The 22188-nt window shown below is 44.2% G+C and overlaps 1 protein-coding gene across 5 annotated transcripts in view; it reads left to right on the top strand.

The window, feature by feature from the left end:
- The window catches only part of LOC126340742 (uncharacterized), a 1108193-nt gene that overhangs the window by 1004030 nt on the left and 81975 nt on the right, over positions 1-22188 (top strand). For all 5 annotated transcript variants that reach the window (XM_050001714.1, XM_050001719.1, XM_050001715.1 and 2 more), the window contains exon 2: positions 21143-21284. In XM_050001714.1, the coding sequence (XP_049857671.1) occupies positions 21143-21284 (142 nt within the window). The remainder of the gene's footprint in view (positions 1-21142; positions 21285-22188) is intronic.

Genomic DNA, 22188 nt, shown 5'->3' with positions numbered 1-22188 from the left:
CGGGTGAATTTAAAGAGTATATTTCCAAATTATTTAGAGAAAAAATAAAAGGCTGTCTTTAGGGAGGAGGAGGAGGAGGAGAAGGAAGAAGAGGAGTTGGAGTTGTAGTCGGTGGAAGGAAGATCAGCTGTGTAAGATGATACGTCAATATTAGCCGAAAATGAGAAGATAATCATTAGCAGTTTGAAAAAATTGTAGGAAAGTTGTGAACAATATAATCTAATCATAAATGTTAAAAAGACAGACAATGCTGACAACCTGGGGGAAAAGCAAGCTGAATATGGTAATTCAAAGGGAAATTATGAAGGAAGAAGTAGTTTCAGGTATGTAGGATGTAGGATAAGCAGCAGTATGAGATGCAAAGAAGAAGTGGAAACACGGTAGCAGCGGCAAAGCAGTCCTATTATCGAATAAAAATTTAGATGCACGGGAAGTGGAGCGTAAATACAGATTAAATTTGATGTAGATGATGTACTGCAGAAATGGAGACTATAAATTAACAAAACGAAGCACAACTTACATTATACTAAATATTATATAATGATTATATTTTTTGCTGGTAAAGCGGTAATAATTTGTTTATAGTGAAAAATATATATCCAGAAAGCCGCTCACGATCTACAGTTGATAGTGTGGTTCACAACCTTGGTATTCGGAGGAACAAGACGGAAGCCATCGCGTTTGAACAACCACAGGCAGTAGGGTATAAGCTTGTAACTGAAAACAGGTAAATCGTTCAGCTGAATGAAACAAGAAGTAGTACTTACATTAAGGGCACGCATTAAAAGAATTTTTTAAAAATAGAAATATTGTAACGAAATTTTACTTGGTTATTTCTACTCCCCTCTTACCTGTAACATTTATAGCTCTCATTCCATTTCCTGTCAAGTTTACGCCACAAATAAATACTTTCAGGAAAGACTTGAAAGTTCCTGGCAGATTAAAACATTGTGCCGGACCGAGACTCGAACTCGAGACCTTGCCTTTCGCGGGTAAGTGCTCTACCACCTTTTTCCATTTTGTTCGTTGTTGATCGTTGTTGATCGTTGTTTTGTCGTTGCGGACGACACATGACATCCGTTTCTGTTCGTTTGTTGATCCGTACACTGTTTTTTATTACAGAGGCCAACCAACTCTCTAACCGAACACGCTGTTCTACCGTGCCGGCAACCACTCTATCCACTGCACCAACGACACAGCTCTATCCATCTGAGTTACCCAAGCACGACTCACGCCCCGTCCTCACAGCTTTACTTCTGCCAGTACCTCGTCTCCTACCTAAGATTGTAAGGCAGGAGACGAGGTACTGGCAGAAGTAAAGATGTGAGGACGGGGCGTGAGTCGTGCTTGGGTAGCTCAGATGGTAGAGCACTTGCCCGCGAAAGGCAAAGGTCCCAAGTCCGAGTCTCGGTCCGGCACACAGTTTTAATCTGCAAGGAAGTTTCATATCAGCGCACACTCCGCTGCAGAGTGAAAATCACATTCTGGATTCAGGAAAGACTTGCTAAACAGAATATAAGGTTTTGAAATCTGTATCTACATACGCCCTCCGCAAGCCACCATATGGTGCATGGCGGAGGATGCCTTGTACCACTGGCAATCACTGTTCCACTCGCAGATGGAGCGAGGAGAAAAATACTGTCTGCATGCCTCCGTTCAGGCTCTTACCTTGTCTTCGCGGTCTTAGGCGAAATGTACGTTGGTGCCTGTAGAATCGTTCTGCAGTCAGCCCCAAGTGCCGATTCTCTAAATTTCATCAATAGCTTTTCGAGAGAAGAGCGTCCTATTTCCTTTACGGATTCCCATTTGCGTTCTCGAAGCATTCCCGTAATACGCGCATGCTGAACGAACCTGCCACTAACAAATCTAGAAGCACGCCTCCTGAAGGTCATTTAATTCTGCCTAGTGGGCATCCCAAACACTTGAACAGTGGTCAGTTTGTGGTCTATAAGCGGTCACCTTCATAGATATGCTACACTTTCCTAGAATTCTCGTTAATAAATTGAAGGCGACCTTATCTCCTAGTTCCATATCATATCGCTTTGCAACGTTACGCGTAAATACTGTGCCGTAGCAGCACACCACTTACATTGTATTTGAACATTACAGGGATGTTTTTCCAATTCATCTGGATTAACATACATTTTTCTACATTCAGAGCAGGTTGCCATTCATCATACCAAATATAAATTCTGTCTAAATCTTGCTGTACCCTCCTACAGTCACTCAACGATGGCACTTCCCCATACACTACGGCGTCCTGAACAAAGAGTCGTAGATTGCTGCTCGCGCTGTCCGTCAGGTCATTTATGTTTATATGGAATGAGAGCGTTGCTATCAACATTTCCCTGCGGTACTCCTGACGATACCCCTGTCTCTGATGAACACTCGGCTTCGTGAACAACTCTGGGTCTTATTAGTCAAGAAGCCTTGGTGCCGCTCACATATCTGGGAACCTATCCCGCATGCTTTGACCTTCATTAGTAGTCTGGCAGTGTGGCACCATGCCAAACGCTTTCCGGGAATTTAATAATGTGGAATCTGCCTATTGCCCTTCATCCATGAATCGAGGGATATCGTTCGAGAGGACAAGCTGAGTTTCTCACGAACGATGTTTTCTAAATACGCGCCAATTCGTGGAAAGCTGTTTCTGTGTCTCAAGGAAATTTATTATATTCGAACTTAGGTACCGCTCAAGAATTTTGCGGCAAACCGATGTTAAGGATATTGGTCCTTCATTTTTGCAGGTGCGTTCTTTTACCGTTTTTATAGATAGAAGTGACCTGCGTTTCTTTTCCGACACTTGGCACTTAGTGCTGAGCGAGAGATTCACGATAAATACACGGTAAATTTGGAGCCAATGCCGAAGAGTATTTTCTGTTGAAGGTTAATGGGCAGATCGAGCGAGTATTAGATGCTAAAGCGAATTGGGGAGAAAAGGGCTTAATGGCGTAAGGATGACAGAACGACGACTTAAGTTCATAGGACACATTCTGAGGCATCAAAGAATTGATAATCTGGTAAATACGAGAAGTGTGAGGGATATAAATTAGAGGCAGACCAAGACCTGAGTACAGTAAGCAGATTCAAATAGATGTAGGATGTAAAATGTGAAAATACTTGCACAACATTCACTGGCGTAGAGAGCTGCGTTCAGCCAGTCTTCGGACTCATGATAACTACAAAAACATTCATACTCTTTTGAAGAGAGGTGTAGATATTGAGGAAGAAAAGGAACCTAGCTACGTGGCTGAATGATCAGGAAAGTGGACTCCCACTCGGGAGTAGCAATATGCAACATCGAGATTTAGGCCATCCTTAATGTTCCTAAATTAACCCGAATTCCGGGACGGTTTGTGTGAAATGACCACGTCCAGTCTCTTTGCCACTCATTGTCATCTGCAAACATTGGATCCATCTATAATGAACTCATCGTAGACAGATTGTTGAGCTCTGGTCTCCCTTTCCTTCTTTAATAGACAGCAGAAAAGACGCTTTGAGAATAACAGCGGCGTATAGGAGGAGATACTAAAAAGACATGTAAGAATGAATACATAATTACGAATACCGATTTTAAAATATCGCAGCGGAATCCAGTAACTCCTTGAAGAAGTACCCTACCTTTTTAACAAAATTTACGGAACAGATTACCATGCCCATTGGCTACTATCAATTTTTATTCCCTTATCAAAAAAAGAGAATACGCGAAAATGTCACGATCATAGACTTTAGAACCAATACTTGAAAATACGTCTCAAAGCCACCCATGACAGTTTATACGAAAAACGTGAGAAACTCAATGGTGTAACACAGTTTGGATTTAGGAAAAGTTTAGGTACAAGAGAAGCCATAGCTGCACTAAAAGTTCTAGTGCAAAACTGCTATGATTAGGATAAAAATGTAGGCTGAAAATGGCTCCAAGCGCTATGGGACTAGACATCTGAGGTCATCAGTCCCCTAGACTTAGAACTACTTAAACCCAAGTAACCTGAGGACATTACACACACCCAAGCCCGAGGCCGGATTCGAACCTGCGACCGTAGCATCAGCGCGGTTCCGGACTCAAGCGCCTAGAACCGCTCGGCCACATCGGCCGGCGATAAAAATGTAGGCATTTGTTTCATTATTGCGAAAATGCCTCCAATAGAGTGTACCATAAACCTTAGGAAGTTTTCAGAAAAACTGATACCACTGAGGTGACAAAAGTCGTGCACTATTTGTACAGATCGCGGTAGTACCGCGTACGCAAGGTATAGAAGTGCATTGCATTGGCGGAGCTGACATTTGTACTCAGATAGATAATTCATGTGAAAGTTGTCCGACGTCGTGATGGCGCCACGACGGGAATTAACAGACTTTGAATGCCGACACTTGGGACATTTCATTTCAGGAGTCGTTAGGGTGTCCAACATCCCGGCATCCACCTCACCACGGACAACACAGTGTCCGATGGTTTTCACTTAACGACGGAGAGTAGCGGCGTTTGCATAGAGTTGTCAGTGCTACCAGACAAGCAACATTACGTGAAATAACCGCAGAAATCAATGTGGGCCGCACGACGTACGTATCCGTTAGGCCAGTGCGGAGAAATTTGGCGTCAATGGGCTATAGCAGCAGACGACCGACGGGAGTGCCATTGCAGACAGCATGACACCACCTGCAGCGCCTCTCACGGGCTCGTCACCATGTCGGTCGGACACAGGCTGGAAAACCTTGGCCTGTTCAGATGAATCCCGATTTCTGCTGGTAAGAGCTGATGGTAAAGTTAGAGTGTGGCGCAGACCTCTCAAAGCCATGGAACCAAGCTGTCAACAGGGCACTGTGCAAGCTGGTGTGTGGCTCCATGATGGTGTGGGTTGTGTTTACGTGGCTGAACCGATCATGACGGAAATGATTATATTCCGCTACTTCATGTTACCAAACAGCGACAATGTGCTGTGTCACCAGGCCACTATTGCCCGCGCTTAGTTTGAAGAACACCCTGGACAATTCGAGCGAATAATTTGGCTACCCAGATCGCCCGATATAAATCCAATCGGACATATCTGGGACGTAATCGAGAGGTCAGTTCGTGCACAAGATCCTGCGCCGACAACACTTTCGCAACTGTGGACGGCTACAAAGGCAGCATGAATGAGCAACGAGTCGTCCATGCCTCGCTGAGTTGGTGCACTGCGCCGGGAAAAAGGAGGCCCGATATGATATTAGGAGATATTCCATAGCTTTTGTCACTTCAGTATGGACCAGAAGTACATCCGATGTATAGAGAATTTATATTGGACTCAAACAGCACAGGTTAAGTTTGTGAATGAGTTCACCGACGTGGTTAGAATCGGTAGAGGTGTCCGACAAGGCTGCATTCTGTCATTCATATTATTTAGTTTGTACTCGGGGAGTATTTTTCAAGAAGGACTTGGAGGTATGTAAAAAGACATAAATAAAAAGGTTAACGGAGACTTCAACATCATCATTCGCTACGCTGATGATTCGGCATTTGTTGCTAATAATTTAGATGATAAACAACTCGTCAATATAGTAGGAGATCACAGCAGCAATCTAGATCAGAATATTAACATAAGAAAGTCGATTTCTATAATTGTCGTGCGACAACCCGACTCCTTTAAATATGCAGATCTCTGATTCAATGCGTCCGTCGGCCGGTGTAGCCGAGCGGTTCTAGGCGCTACAGTCTGGAGCCGCGCGACCGGTACGGTCGCAGGTTCGAATCCTGCCTCGGGCGTGGATGTGTGTGATGTCCTTAGGTTTGTTAGGTTTAAGTAGTTCTAAGCTCTAGGGGACTGATGACCTCCGAAGTTAAGCTCCACAGTTCTCAGACCCATTTGAACCATTTTTTTCAATTCGTCCTTAATACACTCCTGGAAATTGAAATAAGAACACCGTGAATTCATTGTCACAGGAAGGGGAAACTTTATTGACACATTCCTGGGGTCAGATACATCACATGATCACACTGACACAACCACAGGCACATAGACACAGGCAACAGAGCATGCACAATGTCGGCACTAGTACAGTGTATATCCACCTTTCTCAACAATGCAGGCTGCTATTCTCCCATGGAGACGATCGTAGAGATGCTGGATGTAGTCCTGTGGAACGGCTTGCCATGCCATTTCCACCTGGCGCCTCAGCGTTCGTGCTGGACGTGCAGACCGCGTGAGACGACGCTTCATCCAGTCCCAAACATGCTCACTGGGGGACAGATCCGGAGATCTTGCTGGCCAGGGTAGTTGACTTACACCTTCTAGAGCACGTTGGGTGGCACGAGATACATGCGGACGTGCATTGTCCTGTTGGAACAGCAAGTTCCCTTGCCGGTCTAGGAATGGTAGAACGATGGGTTCGATGACGGTTTGGATGTACCGTGCACTATTCAGTGTCCCCTCGACGATCACCAGAGGTGTACGGCCAGTGTAGGAGATCGCTCCCCACACCATGATGCCGGGTGTTGGCCCTGTGTGCCTCGGTCGTATGCAGTCCTGATTGTGGCGCTCACCTGCACGGCGCCAAACACGCATACGACCATCATTGGCACCAAGGCAGAAGCGACTCTCATCGCTGAAGACGACACGTCTCCATTCGTCCCTCCATTCACACCTGTCGCGACACCACTGGAGGCGGGCAGCACGATGTTGGGGCGTGAGCGGAAGACGGCCTAACGGTGTGCGGGACCGTAGCCCAGCTTCATGGAGACGGTTGCGAATGGTCCTCGCCGATACCCCAGGAGCAACAGTGTCCCTAATTTGCTGGGAAGTGGCGGTGCGGTCCCCTACGGCACTGTGTAGGATCCTACGGTCTTGGGGTGCATCCGTGCGTCGCTGTGGTCCGGTCCCAGGTCGACGGGCTGGTGCACCTTCCGCCGACCACTGGCGACAACATCGATGTACTGTGGAGACCTCACGCCCCACGTGTTGAGCAATTCGGCGGTACGTCCACCCGGCCTCCCGCATGCCCACTATACGCCCTCGCTCAAAGTCCGTCAACTGCACATACGGTTCACGTGCACGCTGTCGCGGCATGCTACCAGTGTTAAAGACTGCGATGGAGCTCCGTATGCCACGGCAAACTGGCTGACACTGACGGCGGCGGTGCACAAATGCTGCGCAGCTAGCGCCATTCGACGGCCAACACCGCGGTTCCTGGTGTGTCCGCTGTGCCGTGCGTGTGATCATTGCTTGTACAGCCCTCTCGCAGTGTTCCATTTCCAGGAGTGTACAAAGAGTAGACATCTTCAAGTACACGTGGCACTGTGGAGAACAGACATGGAAATAAAATGTCGCATAGAGAAAGCCCGTAACTCCTACATAAAAGTTAAGATAATTCTCGCAAGTACTTCAAATGGTTCAAATGGCTCTGAGCACTATGGGACTTAACATCTCTGGTCATCAGCCCCCTAGAACTTAGAACAACTTAAACCTAACTAACCTAAGGACATCACACACATCCATGCCCGAGGCAGGATTCGAATCTGCCACCGTAGCAGTCGCGCTCTCACAAGTGCAGACCTAGTCCAATACCTTAAGTGTTTGACTTGTAAGATGCTACATCTGGTCTGTACTTCTGTACGATTCTGAAGGATGATCACTAAATATGGCAACAGCGAGAATGATCAAAGCCTTTGAAATGTGGATTTATCACAGGGTGCTTAAAATACCGTGGACAGCAAGAATAACTAATAACGAAATACTGGGAAGAATACTCGAACAGCGAAAAAAGTTAACGTTTAAAAGAATGAAGAACTGCATACCTATGACATATCACACGGAACATCAAAAATAGTGTCCCAAAAGAAGAATACCGACAAACTTTAAGGACAAGTTTCATATACAGAAGTTAGTAAAAGCGTCTAGTGACCATGGACACTAAATTGCGTACCTTGGGAGATATTAGCACTTGTTCATCTTCACTAATATGAAACATATGTCTACCGCAATGTATTTGGTTTCCGTCTTTTAGGAGGAGGAAATATTGACCAAAACAAGAAAAAAAAGTGTAGCAACATGGGTCTAAAGTGCATACCTTAAGAGCTATGAACACTAGTTTATCTTCACTAGCGTGAAAAAATCTCTTGTAATGAACAAATGCTCATACCTCTTAAGGTATGCATTTTAGAGCGCATGTTTACTAGTCATTTTTTCCTTGTTCTGGTGCATACTATCTCCTCTCAAAATATGGAAAGCAAAGAGTATGCAATAGAAGTTTTCGTCGTTTCGGAGACGAATAAGTGCTCATATCTCTTAAGACATGCGCTTTAGAGCCCGTCTTTACTAGATATGTTTTCTTGTTTTTGTGTAAGGTACCTGACACTTTAAGTTCGTCAGTGGTTTTTGGGACACCATGTATAAGAAAAGGGCGAAGAAGATTACCGCGATTGGATAACATAAGGCAATGCTTCGGACTACAAAACGCAGAACAAATATTACATACTGCGTTTCATAGAACAAAGATGCATCGTGTGCTCGCCAACATTTATTTCTGGATAAGAAGCATAACGAGGAGATGATGATGATGATGATGATGATGATGATGATGATGATGATGATGCAGTGCTACAGAATAAAATGGATGCTATGGACTAAGTGCGCAGCTCGTGGTCTCGGGTCGCGTTCCCGCTTCCCGAGCACGGGGTCCCGGGTTCGAATCCCGGCGGGGTCAGGAATTTTCACCTGCCTAGACATGACTGGGTGTTTGTGTTGTCCTTATAATTTCATCATCATTCATGAAAGTGGCGATTTTAGACTGAGCAAAGGTTGGGAATTTGCACGGGTGCTGATAACCGCGCAGTTGAGTGCCCCACTAACCAAACATCATCAACATTATGAACTAAACTCGTATTCCCTAAACGATATGTGATTAGCAAAGAATGGGACAAAGACCATTAGGGCGCCAAGAGAAAGTCTGAGAGACCAAAAGCGCAATATGTAAAGGAAGTGTTAGTTTCTACAGTTCTTTGGCATTCTCTGTATTTAACCTGAGCAATATTTTTATAACCACCGTGTCACCGTTTGACTATGGCAACAGTATTTACGATTAGCAAATGAAATTATTGTTAGCGATTTGCCAAAAATCGGTGACATACCACAGCGAAACATCCGGTAGTCCTTGGAAAGCGCACAGCTGTTGTGAGTTTGTCGGTGTAGCTAGTTCCCGCCAGTTCGTGTGTGTGTGTATGTCTGGCATAACCAGCCCCGTGCAATCAAGTCTCGTTCGTTCGCATCAATTTCGCTGATGATGGCGCAGTGGGGATCGCAGAAGCGAGCCTGGAAGGCCGCCAGCCCAACAATACAAACAACATCGGCGGGGGCGCGTCTAGCGCAGGCAGCTCTCCAGGCGCCTTAAATCTGCCCGCTCAGTATGCGGCAGTCCGCGCCACGTGTCTGTCAGCTCTGGTACACGTCACCAACTGCTGCCGTAGCTGGCTGCGTCGAGAGACAGCGAAAGCGCATTCACCAGTGGCAAGAAGACTGGAACGTGTGTGTCTCAGTTCTTCAGGAGGTGGACAAAAACATAAAAAAAAACACAGACGCACTGCCGTGCACAACAAGGGGTGGGAAACACGTTGTCATTCAAAACATCTGCCACTGGTCTCGAAATGAATAAATACATGTCCTGTGTGTCTTTCAGCGGAATCCTATAACATTCTTCCTGCAAAACAGTATCAGCTTCAGGTAACGATAATTGAGGTGGAGAGCAATCAGGCACCCTTTTTTTCCAAAGTAGACCACAAAGGTTCGATAATATTGAGATTTGGTGGCTGTGGTGGCCACGGAGACGCGACGCTCTATCTTCGTGCTCACAATACCAGTCCTGGAGGATGGGAGCTGATGATTCACTGTTCCAAGACGACAGAGCTCCTGATCACCACTGGAGAGCAAACATTATACCATGGGATGGACCTGATCTGCCAAAATAGTCACATGATCCTTGGTAGTAATGCGATCTTGCAGAATCACAAGGGTCACTTGGACTACCTCGATAAGGATACCCGAATCACCACCGAATCCCCGCCTGGCCAGCTCGGCCAGAGGTTGGGGTCCAATGTCCAACAAGAATCTTGCAACCAAATAACTTTCTTCCATTGCTCCAGGTTTTGTGGCTTGGACATCACGTTTTCCTGTTTTGGACATTTGTATCACTGATGAGTGGTTTAGGAATTCCAGCTCACCCCAAAATTCCCTACTTCTGGAGCTCCCTTCGTGTTGTTTTGATGCTGACAAGGTTCGCGAGTGCGACATTCAGTTTCGCAAAGACTTTTGCAGCTGTCTTCCTCTTATTTTTCGTCACAATTCTCTTCATTAACTATCTGTCGCCGTCCGCGGTGTCCGAGCGTTTCTAGGCTCTTCAGTCCGGAACCGCGAGACTGCTACGGTCGCAGGTTCGAATCCTGCCTCGGGCATAGATGTGTGTGATGTCCTTAGGTTAGTTAGTTTAAAGTAGTTCTAAGTTCTAGGGGACTGATGACCTCCGATGTTAAGTCCCATAGTGCTCAAAGCCATTTGAACTATCTGTCACTATCACTCAGCATACACTTTGATCGGGATGAAGTTTTTCCGCTTCCCCCTAAGTGCGGTATGGATCTTCAGGATGGTGGCTCTCGAAACACTGCGGCTATCTTGGTTACAGAAGCACGCACCATAAATGTACCAACAACGTGCCCACATTAGAATGCACCGGGCTCCGACATAATGCTTTCGCAATTATAGTGAGTACCGTTCTGGCCATAACTGTAACTTGCAAAGTACTGAGGACATGGCTCAGGTGCAATCGTGGTCGTATCAAACAGCGCAAAACGCAGGCTTGGCTAGCATCCACATTTATGTTAAATCTCGCATTTCTAGCAATGTTTTCGTATTTTCGTCCACCCCTGTGTTATGCACATGTTCAGCCTGTTGGTCCGCGTCGACCCTGGTATCGCGATGTTCGCCTATCCAGATGCGTGACATCCAATGTCTGCCGTGTAAGATTAAACCGCGCAAGTTTTCAGATACTTTTTCTCAGCAGTGGAATCACTCTTCTTGGTCTGTACTAACACTACAGAAGGTGAAATCAATCGCACCCTCTTTGCATGTATAAAGTAGGAAAGGGACAGACAATCGTTTCTGCAACACTTTCTCGGTCTGAAAGCAGAGTGCTGCCATTCTATTTTCATTGACTAATCCTGTATATACTGAAGAGCGTTTTAAATTTTTACAAGCTGCCGAGATATCTTTGTAGTAATGACGCAGCTCTAGGGACTTCTAACTGCCGTTTCATGTTAATAGCAATTTTATACGTGTGTTTCAATGTAGACACTGAAAAGTTGTATTTCTATGGTTCCTATCATTTTCGTTTTATATCTTACATTTGTGATGAGAGAACAATTAACTCAAACTACCGTGCAGAGTTTTACACAGCATATCTCACATCCTTGGCAAACTTATTTCTATTTGTGCGAGAACATAATTTTTGTCGTCAGTGTTTTTATGTTGTTCTTCGAACTTTAAATTCCAAAAGCCAATAGTAAAATATCTTACATGCATGTCAATCAACAGCAGGTCTATAAAGTCCTTCGTTAAATTTGTATCTCTATCGTCGCATATTATGTTGTCAATTTATGTTTGTAGTGTGTGTCAGTTACTTACATTTTGGTGGCGAGATGACTGTTAGATACCGAAGGCCAAATAAAGAGAAAAAGATGTGACTCTACAACTTAATGTATGAACTGACATGTATGCATGCCATGTAAACGGGAGACATTGTTCTATATCGCTGCTGTCATTGTACACCCACTTCATTGTAGAATGAGGAGTGCAGTTGCTCTACGTGACGTTGACTCAACAGGTCGCTGAAAGTCCCCTGCAGAAATATGGAGCCATGCTGCCTCTATAGCTGTCCATTATTGCAAAAGTATTAGCGGTGTAGAATTTTGTGCACGAATCGACCTCTAGACTATATCCCATAAATGTTCGATGGGATTAATGTCGAACGATCTGGGTATCCAGTCGTTCGAATCGTCCAGAATGTTCTTCAAACCAATTGCGAATGATTCTGGCTAGGTGACACGGTGCATTGTCATCTATAAAAATTCCTTCGTTGAATGGCTGCAAATGGTCTCCATGTAGCCGAACATAACCATTTCCAGCACAACGATCGTTTCACTTTCGCCAGAGAACCCAGTTCATTCTATGTCAACACAGGCTTGTGTAGCTTGCACAGCGCCTTGTTGACAATTTGGATCCGTGGCTTCGTGGAGTCTGTGCCACACTCGAACCATACCATCAGCTCTTACCAGCTCATCTGACGGTTTTCCAGTCGTCTAGGGTCCAATCTACATGGTCACGAACCCACGAGAGGGGATGCGGGCGATATCCTGCAGTTAGCAAAAGGACTCGCTCTGTCGTTTGCTGTCATGGACCAGTAACGCCAAATTTCGCCACACTGCCTTAACAGACACGTTCGTCACAGTCCCACACTGATTTCTGCGATTATTTCAGACAGTGCATTTCAGACAGTACATTTCAGACAGTGCATTTCAGACAGTGCATTTCAGACAGTGCATTTCAGACAGTGCATTTCAGACAGTGCATTTCAGACAGTGCATTTCAGACAGTGCATTTCAGACAGTGCATTTCAGACAGTGCATTTCAGACAGTGCATTTCAGACAGTGCATTTCAGACAGTGCATTTCAGACAGTGCATTTCAGACAGTGCATTTCAGTAGTTCTTTGTTAGCACTAACAACTCTATGCAAACGCTGCTGCTATCGGTCGTTAAGTGAACTCCGTCGACCGCTGCGTTGTCCCTGGTGAGGGGTAATACCTGAAATTGGGACACTTTTGACACCATGGATCTCGGAGTATTGATTATCCTAACGCTTTCCGAAACAGAATATCCCATGCATGTAGCTTCAGCCACCATTCCGAGTCCCAAGTCTGTTAATTCCCGTCGTGCGGGCCATAAGTACGTCGGAAACCTTTTCACATGAAGTTACTTCAGTAGATATGACAACTCCGCCAAGGCACTGCTCTTTCATACCTTGCGTACGCGATACTACCGCCATCTATATACGTGCATATCGCTATCCCATGACTTTTGTCACCTCAGTATATATAGCTGTAAAAAAAGAAAAAAAAAACAAAAGGCATAAATTGAAAGTTTTTTTTTTTCATGCATATCGGTGTCGTTCCCTAATAAATGAATCAAGGGAAGTGGCGGCTAAGCATGATTCACAAGAACTTTTTACAAATAAAGGCATTACGTTTGACTACACGTCTGTTTGACCCACGTGAGAGCGTGAGAAATGCTGAAAAGCTAGAACTGGCAGTCACCCGAAAATAAACGCCTAATGTCCCGCAAAAACCTAATTAACAGCAATAAGTGAGAAACCTGGGAACATACTAAAACTCCCCAGAGACTGCAAAGAGATCATTTACAGCGGACAGAGAAGCACCTAAGCAATAATCTTTCTCCAGCTCCATACACTAACGTAACGGCAAAAAGTCCTAATAAGTTCTTCAGTGGGAAATACCCTCTTAGCCTCTGGTATCAACTTCGCATTAGTTTGCGGAGTACAGATGTAAACATAAATGTAGACGATGTAGATCCCTGCACTTAGTAACGACAGGTGCTTAAGCGAAGGAACGTAACATTGGGTGTGTCCCAAGGAAGTGAAAAAGCACAGTTAATGTTCCCAGTATACGTAAAAGCCTTATCAGATACGTCAGCAGCACATTCAGATTGTTCACTGACAACGCTGGTGGCTATAGGAAAACGTCAATGGATTATTGTGAGCTAGTACAAGACGACGTCAGCTGTAGATACACTTTGTGTCTGAATAGATGTTAGAGAATGAGCATAAAGAAGAGGAATTAGTCTACAGTCTTATTCGTTCAGATCTTCAGTCTTTCGCGTGTTAACATCAGGGGCGACACTGACACGTGAAAATAGTAATAGAGAGGACGAATGGAGGACTTTAAATTTGTCGGTAGGATTCTGTTTTAAAAATCAGCGACTTTGTTGGGAAAACTGATTACTAGAAACTAGTGTACTTACTGTAGCGTACAGCTCCTGTGTTTCAGATCCGTATCATATAGGAGTGACAACAGACGACGAAGGAATTTAGGAACTCCATGACACGAATGCAACCGGTCGGCATAGCTCACACGAAAAAATAACAGAGAAGCTCAGTGATTTTAAATGGAAATCACTAGAAGAAAAGCGATGTTGTTGTCGCAAAATCCTGCTGAGTCAATTTAGAGACAGGTAATTCGAAATAGGCTTTTCGATATCCCGCTTCAGTCCTAGATTTCCTACTGGAATCATGAGAACAACGTGAGTTTGACTAGGACGCGTAGGCAGGCATAAAGAGAGCATAATTTTTTGCTGCTCTCCGTAGAGAAAAAAGAGGGCAAGGAATTGTTGTCACAGGTAAGAAGGATACGTAGACGTACATCACAGCTTAAAAGTTCCGGCTATTTACGATGTCTTACACCATTAGTATAGTATAGTGAACAGCTACACCCTCTCGATTTCTACATTGTAAAATGCCGCTTCCTGTTCTCAAGCCTGATTCAGAGAGGATATATGTTTCTAGCAAGTAGAATTGTAATGAAACTCAGTGCGCAAGTTATGTGCTGTGATGAATGAAACTGCGGTCTCCTAGTTAATATATCTTTTTTTTCTGATCCTCAGCTTGTAAGTATTGAATTCTTTTCCCGGTTGCATTCAATCGACGGTTTACCGAACAGTTACCGATGATCAAACATTTCTTTGAGGCAGTATGTACGAACCAGATGAAATCGAGCGAGTCCGGACTCACTGTGGTGGCAAAGCGAAGCTCACATTCAGCCCAAAAGTGGTGTTATGAATCATTCGTGAAATTCACCATGACAAATGTTTTCAGCAGTAGCTTCATCTAACGTACTGCGCGTGGCTGTCTGCACAAAGCGGAAAGTAAGCAATTTTCATTAGAGTTGAGAGTAATCCTATTCGTAAGTGATGCGTAATGTTTTGTGTTAACCCCATCTTCCTTGTACATGTATCTGATCGTATGATTTCTCTGCACCCCTCGTATCTGCCATAAACGATGTATCACAGCATAACACGGGTAAAAGTGCACGATAATAGAAACAAAAACATTCCATTAAGCATTGGTCCCCAAACAGGCCGTTTGTGAGGTAATGTTACGAGTAGCCACCGTCTACTGTGTGAAATATTGTCCTACACTCTTCAGTCACATTAATGTGACACCTGTCAAAAGCCTGAATAAACTTCTTTGGCAGCGTTTGCAGAGTCAACGAGGCTGTAGAAGGTAACGACAAGGATGTGGAGCCATGCCTAATACATATGAGAATGCAGGCTTTCTCGGCGAATCTCGATCATAAAACTTCTCGTGTTGACAGCCGAGTCACGTCAATGCCTCGTTTTGCGGCAACGGCGAAGTTGGCAAGTAGGAACCTTGCTAAAACGTTGCCGAAAACGACGCATTGACTCGGCTGTCAACCCGAGAAGATTTTATCATGCCAACTACGGTGGCCAGTTGCACTAGGTTTCTCGATTGAGAATTCATGATGCGGATAGCCCGATCAACGTGAGACCATAGTCTCGAATGGTCTTAAATCCGGACAGCGGAGTAAGAGAAACTCATCCTGGTGCTCTTCCAAACACGCACGCACACTAAGAGGCCGTGTGATTTGTTGCATTGCCCTGCGAGTAGATGTCATTGTGTCGAGGAGAAAGAATCTGCATATAGGGATGGACATGGTCCCCAAGGATAGACGCGTACTCGTGTTGATCCAGCGTGCCTTCCAGAATGACGAGATCACCCAGGGACTGTCACGAAAACATTTCCCAGACCATAAGGCTCTCCTCTCCGGCCTAGATCCTTCCGGCAATTGTTGCAGGATGTTTGCTTTCAGACGTTCCAAGCTTAACACGCCAATGCCGTCTGTCCTATGAAACATAACAGGTGATTCATCTGAAAAGACCACCTATCGTCGCTCAGTGGAAACCTAGTTGCAGTACTGGCGTGCAGATTACTGTCTACCTCACCGATCAGGGTGCATGAACCAGGCGTTAGCTACTGAGGCCTGTACGCAGCAACGTTCGCTGAGCTGTCGTTGGTTCATCTGGGCGGTCAGTTTCTCAACAATTGTACGTCTGTTCGCCCGTACGCATCTCCGCAGCCGTCAATCACGTCAATCACCCACGTCATGGATGTTTGGGAAGCGCTGTTTTGCAATGCACGGTATGCTTTAACCGCGTGGACAGTTTACGAACTTAGCCGTTTCGGAAATGCTGCCGCCCTTGGACCGGAAGCCATTGATGCCTTTTTGGGGGCAAGATAAAGCGCTCCTTTCCTGCTTAACGACGATGACGATGACTGCACTGTGTTTTCCTCGTCCCCCGGGCACGCTCTATATGCACTTTCCATGCTAGTGCTGCCACCTGAAATCTGCGAGTGGTTATTCCATTCTGACGTCGAACATAGGCGGTCATCATATTAGTGTGACTGGACCACATAGTTAGTACAAATGTTATTGAAATGTAAACATACCGATTAAGAACCCATCTCCTTGACCTCAAATTTCATCCACGACCTATGATTGGGGAATGTAATACTCGTACACACATACATGCTGAGGTATCGGACCATTTTCTTCTGGCATTAAGAAAACATCTAGCGCGCCAATACGGTTCGAGACGGATAGGCCGAGTAACGTCAGTGACTTCGCATCCGCGATCGCCTGAGCCCAATCTCCTGGTTTTCCTGCATGGGCTTATTTCAGAAGGGAAATGTATAGCACTCCCGCTGATGCGCTAGACAAACTGAAGAGCGTTGTACAGTCTTGTCAAGAAGTACTGTATAGTACGCTGTCACATGCAGCACATTTTTACATGTAAAGTGCTAAAGTAGTATTGTGCTCCTAGTTATGGAGCACGGGGTAAAATTTTAGCCCGTGCCTGTTTATGCTACACTCTGTATACTTTTGGTACTGCGTCTCGTGTCCTCCAATGCGGCCATTAACGCGTTGGCTGGAGGGTGGTGGTGGTCACAGTATTCTAGCAGAACATTGAATACCCCTTCCCACAAACATGAACTACACCACAAAATCTGCCGAACTTAGTCATGCTTCTGTTGCCCTGTGTTGCTGAAAGCAATCCATACGTAATAAAATGTAAAACCTCTGTTTAGAAAATAACGAACCACTTCTGAATTATGCGCCAACGCATATATTTAGTGATATGGGGTTGGGAGCACTGCCTTGTGTATTACCTCCTTCGTAACCACCTGTTTTGTTAGTGTTGGCATTTCGTTTAGTTTTCATAATATTGTTTTTTGAGTGCAAGATTTGTTGTTGTTGTTTTCAGTCCTGAGACTGGTTTGATGCAGCTCTCCATGCTACTCTATTCTGTGCAAGCTGCTTCATCTCCCAGTACCTACTGCAACCTACATCCTTCTGAATCTGCTTAGTGTACTCATCTCTCGGTCTCCCTCTACGATTTTTACCCTCCACGCTGCCCTCCAATGCTAAATTTGTGATCCCTTGATGCCTCAAAACATGTCCTACCAACCGATCCCTTCTTCTAGTCAAGTTGTGCCACAAACTTCTCTTCTCCCCAATCCTATTCAATACCTCCTCATTAGTTACGTGATCTATCCACCTTATCTTCAGTATTCTTCTGTAGCACCACATTTCGAAAGCTTCTATTCTCTTCTTGTCCAAACTAGTAATCGTTCATGTTTCACTTCCATACATGGCTACACTCCAAACAAATACTTTCAGAAACGACTTCCTGATACATAAATCTATATTCGATGTTAACAAATTTCTCTTCTTCAGAAACGCTTTCCTTGCCATTGCCAGTCTACATTTTATATCCTCTCTACTTCGACCATCATCAGTTATTTTGCTCCCCAAATAGCAAAACTCATTTACTACTTTAAGTGTCTCATTTGCTAATCTAATTCCTCAGCATCACCCGATTTAATTTGACTACTTTCCATTATCCTCGTTTTGCTTTTGTTGATGTTCATCTTATATCCTCTTTTCAAGACACTGTGAATTCCGTTCAACTGCTCTTCCAAGTCCTTTGCCGTCTCTGACAGAATTACAATGTCATCGGCGAACCTCAAAGTTTTTACTTCTTCTCCATGAATTTTAATACCTACTCCAAACTTTTCTTTTGTTTCCTTTACTGCTTGCTCAATATACAGATTGAATAACATCGGGGAGAGGCTACAACCCTGTCTCACTCCTTTCCCAACCACTGCTTCCCTTTCATGCCCCTCGACTCTTATTACTGCCATCTGGTTTCTGTACAAATTATAAATAGCCTTTCGCTCCCTGTATTTTACCCCTGTCACCTTTAGAATTTGAAAAAGAGTATTCCAGTCAACATTGTCAAAAGCTTTCTCTAAGTCTACAAATGCTAGAAACGTTGGTTTGCCTTTTCTTAATCTTTCTTCTAAGATAAGTCGTAAGGTCAGTATTGCCTCACGTGTTCCAACATTTCGACGGAATCCAAACTGATCCTCCCCGAGGTCTGCATCTACCAGTTTTTCCATTCGTCTGTAAAGAATTCGCGTTAGTGTTTTGCAGCCGTGGCTTATTAAACTGATAGTTCGGTAATTTTCACATCTGTCAGCACCTGCTTTCTTTGGGATTGGAATTATTATATTCTTCTTGAAGTCTGAGGGTATTTCGCGTGTCTCATACATCTTGCTCACCAGCTGGTAGAGTTTTGTCATGACTGGCTCTCCCAAGGCCGTCAGTAGTTCTAATGGAATGTTGTCTACTCCGGGGGCCTTGTTTCGACTCAGGTCTTTCAGTGCTCTGTCAAACTCTTCACGCAGTATCGTATCTCCCATTTCGTCTTCATCTACATCCTCTTCTATTTCCATAATATTGTCCTCAAGTACATCGCCCTTGTATAAACCTTCTATATACTCCTTCCACCTTTCTGCCTTCCCTTCTTTGCTTAGAACTGGGCTGCCATCTGAGCTCTTGATATTCATACACGTGGTTCTCTTCTCTCCAAAGGTCTCTTTAATTTTCCTGTAGGCCGTATCTATCTTACCCCTAGTGAGATAAGCTTCTACATCCTTACATTTGTCCTCTAGCCATCCTTGTTTAGCCATTTTGCACTTCCTGTCGATCTCATTTTTGAGACGTTTGTATTCCTTTTTGCCTGCTTCATTTATTGCATTTTTATATTTTCTCCTTTCATCAATTAAATTCAATATTTCTTCTGTTACCCAAAGATTTCTAGCAGCCCTCGTCTTTGTACCTACTTTATCCTCTGCTGCCTTTACTACTACATCCCTCAGAGCTACACATTCTTCTTCTACTGTATTTCTTTCCCCTATTCCTGTCAGTTGTTCCCTTATGCTCTCTCTGAAACTCTGTACAACCTCTGGTTCTTTCAGTTTATCCAGGTCCCATCTCCTTAATTTCTCACATTTTTGCAGTTTCTTCAGTTTTAATCTACAGGTCATAACCAATAGATTGTGGTCAGAGTCCACATCTGCCCCTGGAAATGTCTTACAACTTAAAACCTGGTTCCTAAATCTCTGTCTTACCATTATATAATCTATCTGATACCTTTTAGTATCTCCAGGGTTCTTCCACGTATACAACCTTCTTTCATGATTCTTAAACCAAGTGTTAGCTATGATTAAGTTGTGCTCTGTGCAAAATTCTACTAGGCGGCTTCCTCTTTCATTTCTTAGCCCCAATCCATATTCACCTACTATGTTTCCTTCTCTCCCTTTTCCTACACTCGAATTCCAGTCACCCATTACTATTAAATTTTCGTCTCCCTTCACTATCTGAATAATTTCTTTTATTTCATCGTACATTTCTTCAATTTCTTCATCATCTGCAGAGCTAGTTGGCATATAAACTTGTACTACTGTAGTAGGTGTGGGCTTCGTAACATTTAGCAACGATTTTTGAAATGTTATGCTCTGTGAAGAAACGATGCAACTTCAAATTTTGCACGAAAGTAGGGAAAATTTTTACAGAAACGTTTCAAATTTTTTAAGCTTACGGAGATGACGTTCTGAGTCGTACACAATATTACAAATGGTTTTCACGTTTTAAAAGTGTTCTTCGGTTAAATGGAGGTGATTCGTGACCAGGAAGGCCTGACACTTCAACTGACAACTCACACGTTCATAAAATCGACGATCTGGTGCGAGAAAATCAGCGATAACTATTTTGCAACAGTTACCAGTATGTGAAACACACACACACACACACACACACACACACACACACACACACAAAGAGATCAGAGTTGTGGAGCGACAGCTCATGCTTCTTGCACCACGACTTTGCGTCCGCACACTAACATTTGTCAGTTCATCAGCTTGGTGGCAAAAGTCAGATGACTGACATGCCGCAGCCTTAATCGCCGGCCGCGGTGGCCGAGCGGTTCTAGGCGCTTCAGTCCGGAACTGCGCGACTGCTACGGTCGCAGGTTCGAATCCTGCCTCGGGCATGGGTGCGTGTGATGTCCTTAGGTTAGTTAGGTTTAAGTAGTTCTAAATTCTGATGACCTCAGATGTTACGTCCCATAGTTCTCAGAGCCATTTGAACCATTTGAACCTCCTTAATCTCCAGACTTGACTCATTGTGATTTCGAGTTTTTTAAGAAATTAAAATCAGCACTGAAAGGACGCCGTTTTCAGAGAAATTATATCAAAGCAAATGAAACTATACAGGATAGCTTCGCGAAATGAAAACACCACTGGGAACAGTGTGTGAATAGGAGAGGGGGGGGGGGGGGAGAATGAGGACTCTGACTGATTCTTAGTCCCTTGTCCTCTTCAAATTAAAAATAAGCTTAAAAAAATAAAGTAGCTTTATTTTATGAACAGACCTTGTATAGTTCACTGCACATAACTTAACGCTATGGACCGGTGTTGCTAGAACGTAAACACACTTCAAGTCTCTTCAGCACGTAAGGATTCGAGTGACGCCAGTCGTCATACATACTATTGGCTGTAGTTCCGATGGAGGGGAGGGGGAGTCGAGGGGGGAGATCGTGCCTTCCACCTGTTCTGTTCCATAGTAAATGGCACATTTGTCACGTTGATTGCGCCGTAAAGTGACTGGGATGTGTTTTGGTGTTGCAGGTCCTTGCGGTACACAGGGATTATGGACCTGAACATGTTGCCGAGCACTACGCATGCGCACGACTTCCACTCCGGGCTCAGCCGGGTCGTCATGGTGCGCAAGACGGAGCAGCGGACATTTGCTTCCACCAGGAGCGGAGAGGTACGTTTCTGCACGGGCGCCTCTTCTGTTGCTGCGAGGGAGCTAGCTAGTGTTACGCGGATGTGCATACAAGTACTTCTGTGATTTCTGTGTTGTACGCTCGCAGGTAAGTCTCACTTGGCAAGAAATCAATACTGTCTCCTTCCTTAACAATATACCTATATATCTTGCCTGCGAACGTGTGGAAAAATACTAACAACGCTCATAAAGCTTACACGGCTCTTACTAAACAACGTGAACTTTTACTACTATAAAAACTGCAATACTATAGGAGAGTTTCTTCCTGAACGTTTTGATATGTGCAATTAATAATATTATTTCTAACGCTGACTTTATTGCAATACTTTTTGTGAAGATCAGTAAATTACATTTTGATGTGCTGGTTCATATTTCGAACCTCTGCCTGACTATCTTTCTTAGATGCGTGAAACCTTACATACACATAAAGAGTATGTCTATCTAAAAAGTAGACTACAGTCATGTCTTTAAGTTCTTCATTTGTGTGGCCATATTGTTCGTATTGCTTTACAATTCTTGAGAGGATTTTTGTTCTACCGTTGCAACTACAAAAAATGCGTCTTTTTTTCACCAGACGCGTTTCGCTTTATTGATGTAAAACATCATCAGTGGTCTGTAATTAAGTTGTTTACATTTTGGTTTACTGTAAGATCGCAAAATAGCTCGTTAACAATATGTTGAGTTTTGCTTACGGTGATTTCCGCTTAGACTACAACTATGGGTGTCTAAACAAGAACAACATCAATGATGTGCCAGCTGACGGCATTTTCCGAAGAAAGCGAGAAGTCAAGCGGAAATCACCATACGTACAAACCAACATATTGTTAACGAACTGTTTTTCGATCTTAAAGCAAATCGAAATGTAAACAACTTAATTACAGACCAC

Source organism: Schistocerca gregaria, chromosome 1 (assembly GCF_023897955.1).
Source record: "Schistocerca gregaria isolate iqSchGreg1 chromosome 1, iqSchGreg1.2, whole genome shotgun sequence".
Taxonomy (NCBI): Eukaryota; Metazoa; Arthropoda; class Insecta; order Orthoptera; family Acrididae; genus Schistocerca; species Schistocerca gregaria.
Note: the sequence above shows the minus strand (reverse complement) of the source record. Positions and strands in the feature narration are given on the sequence as shown.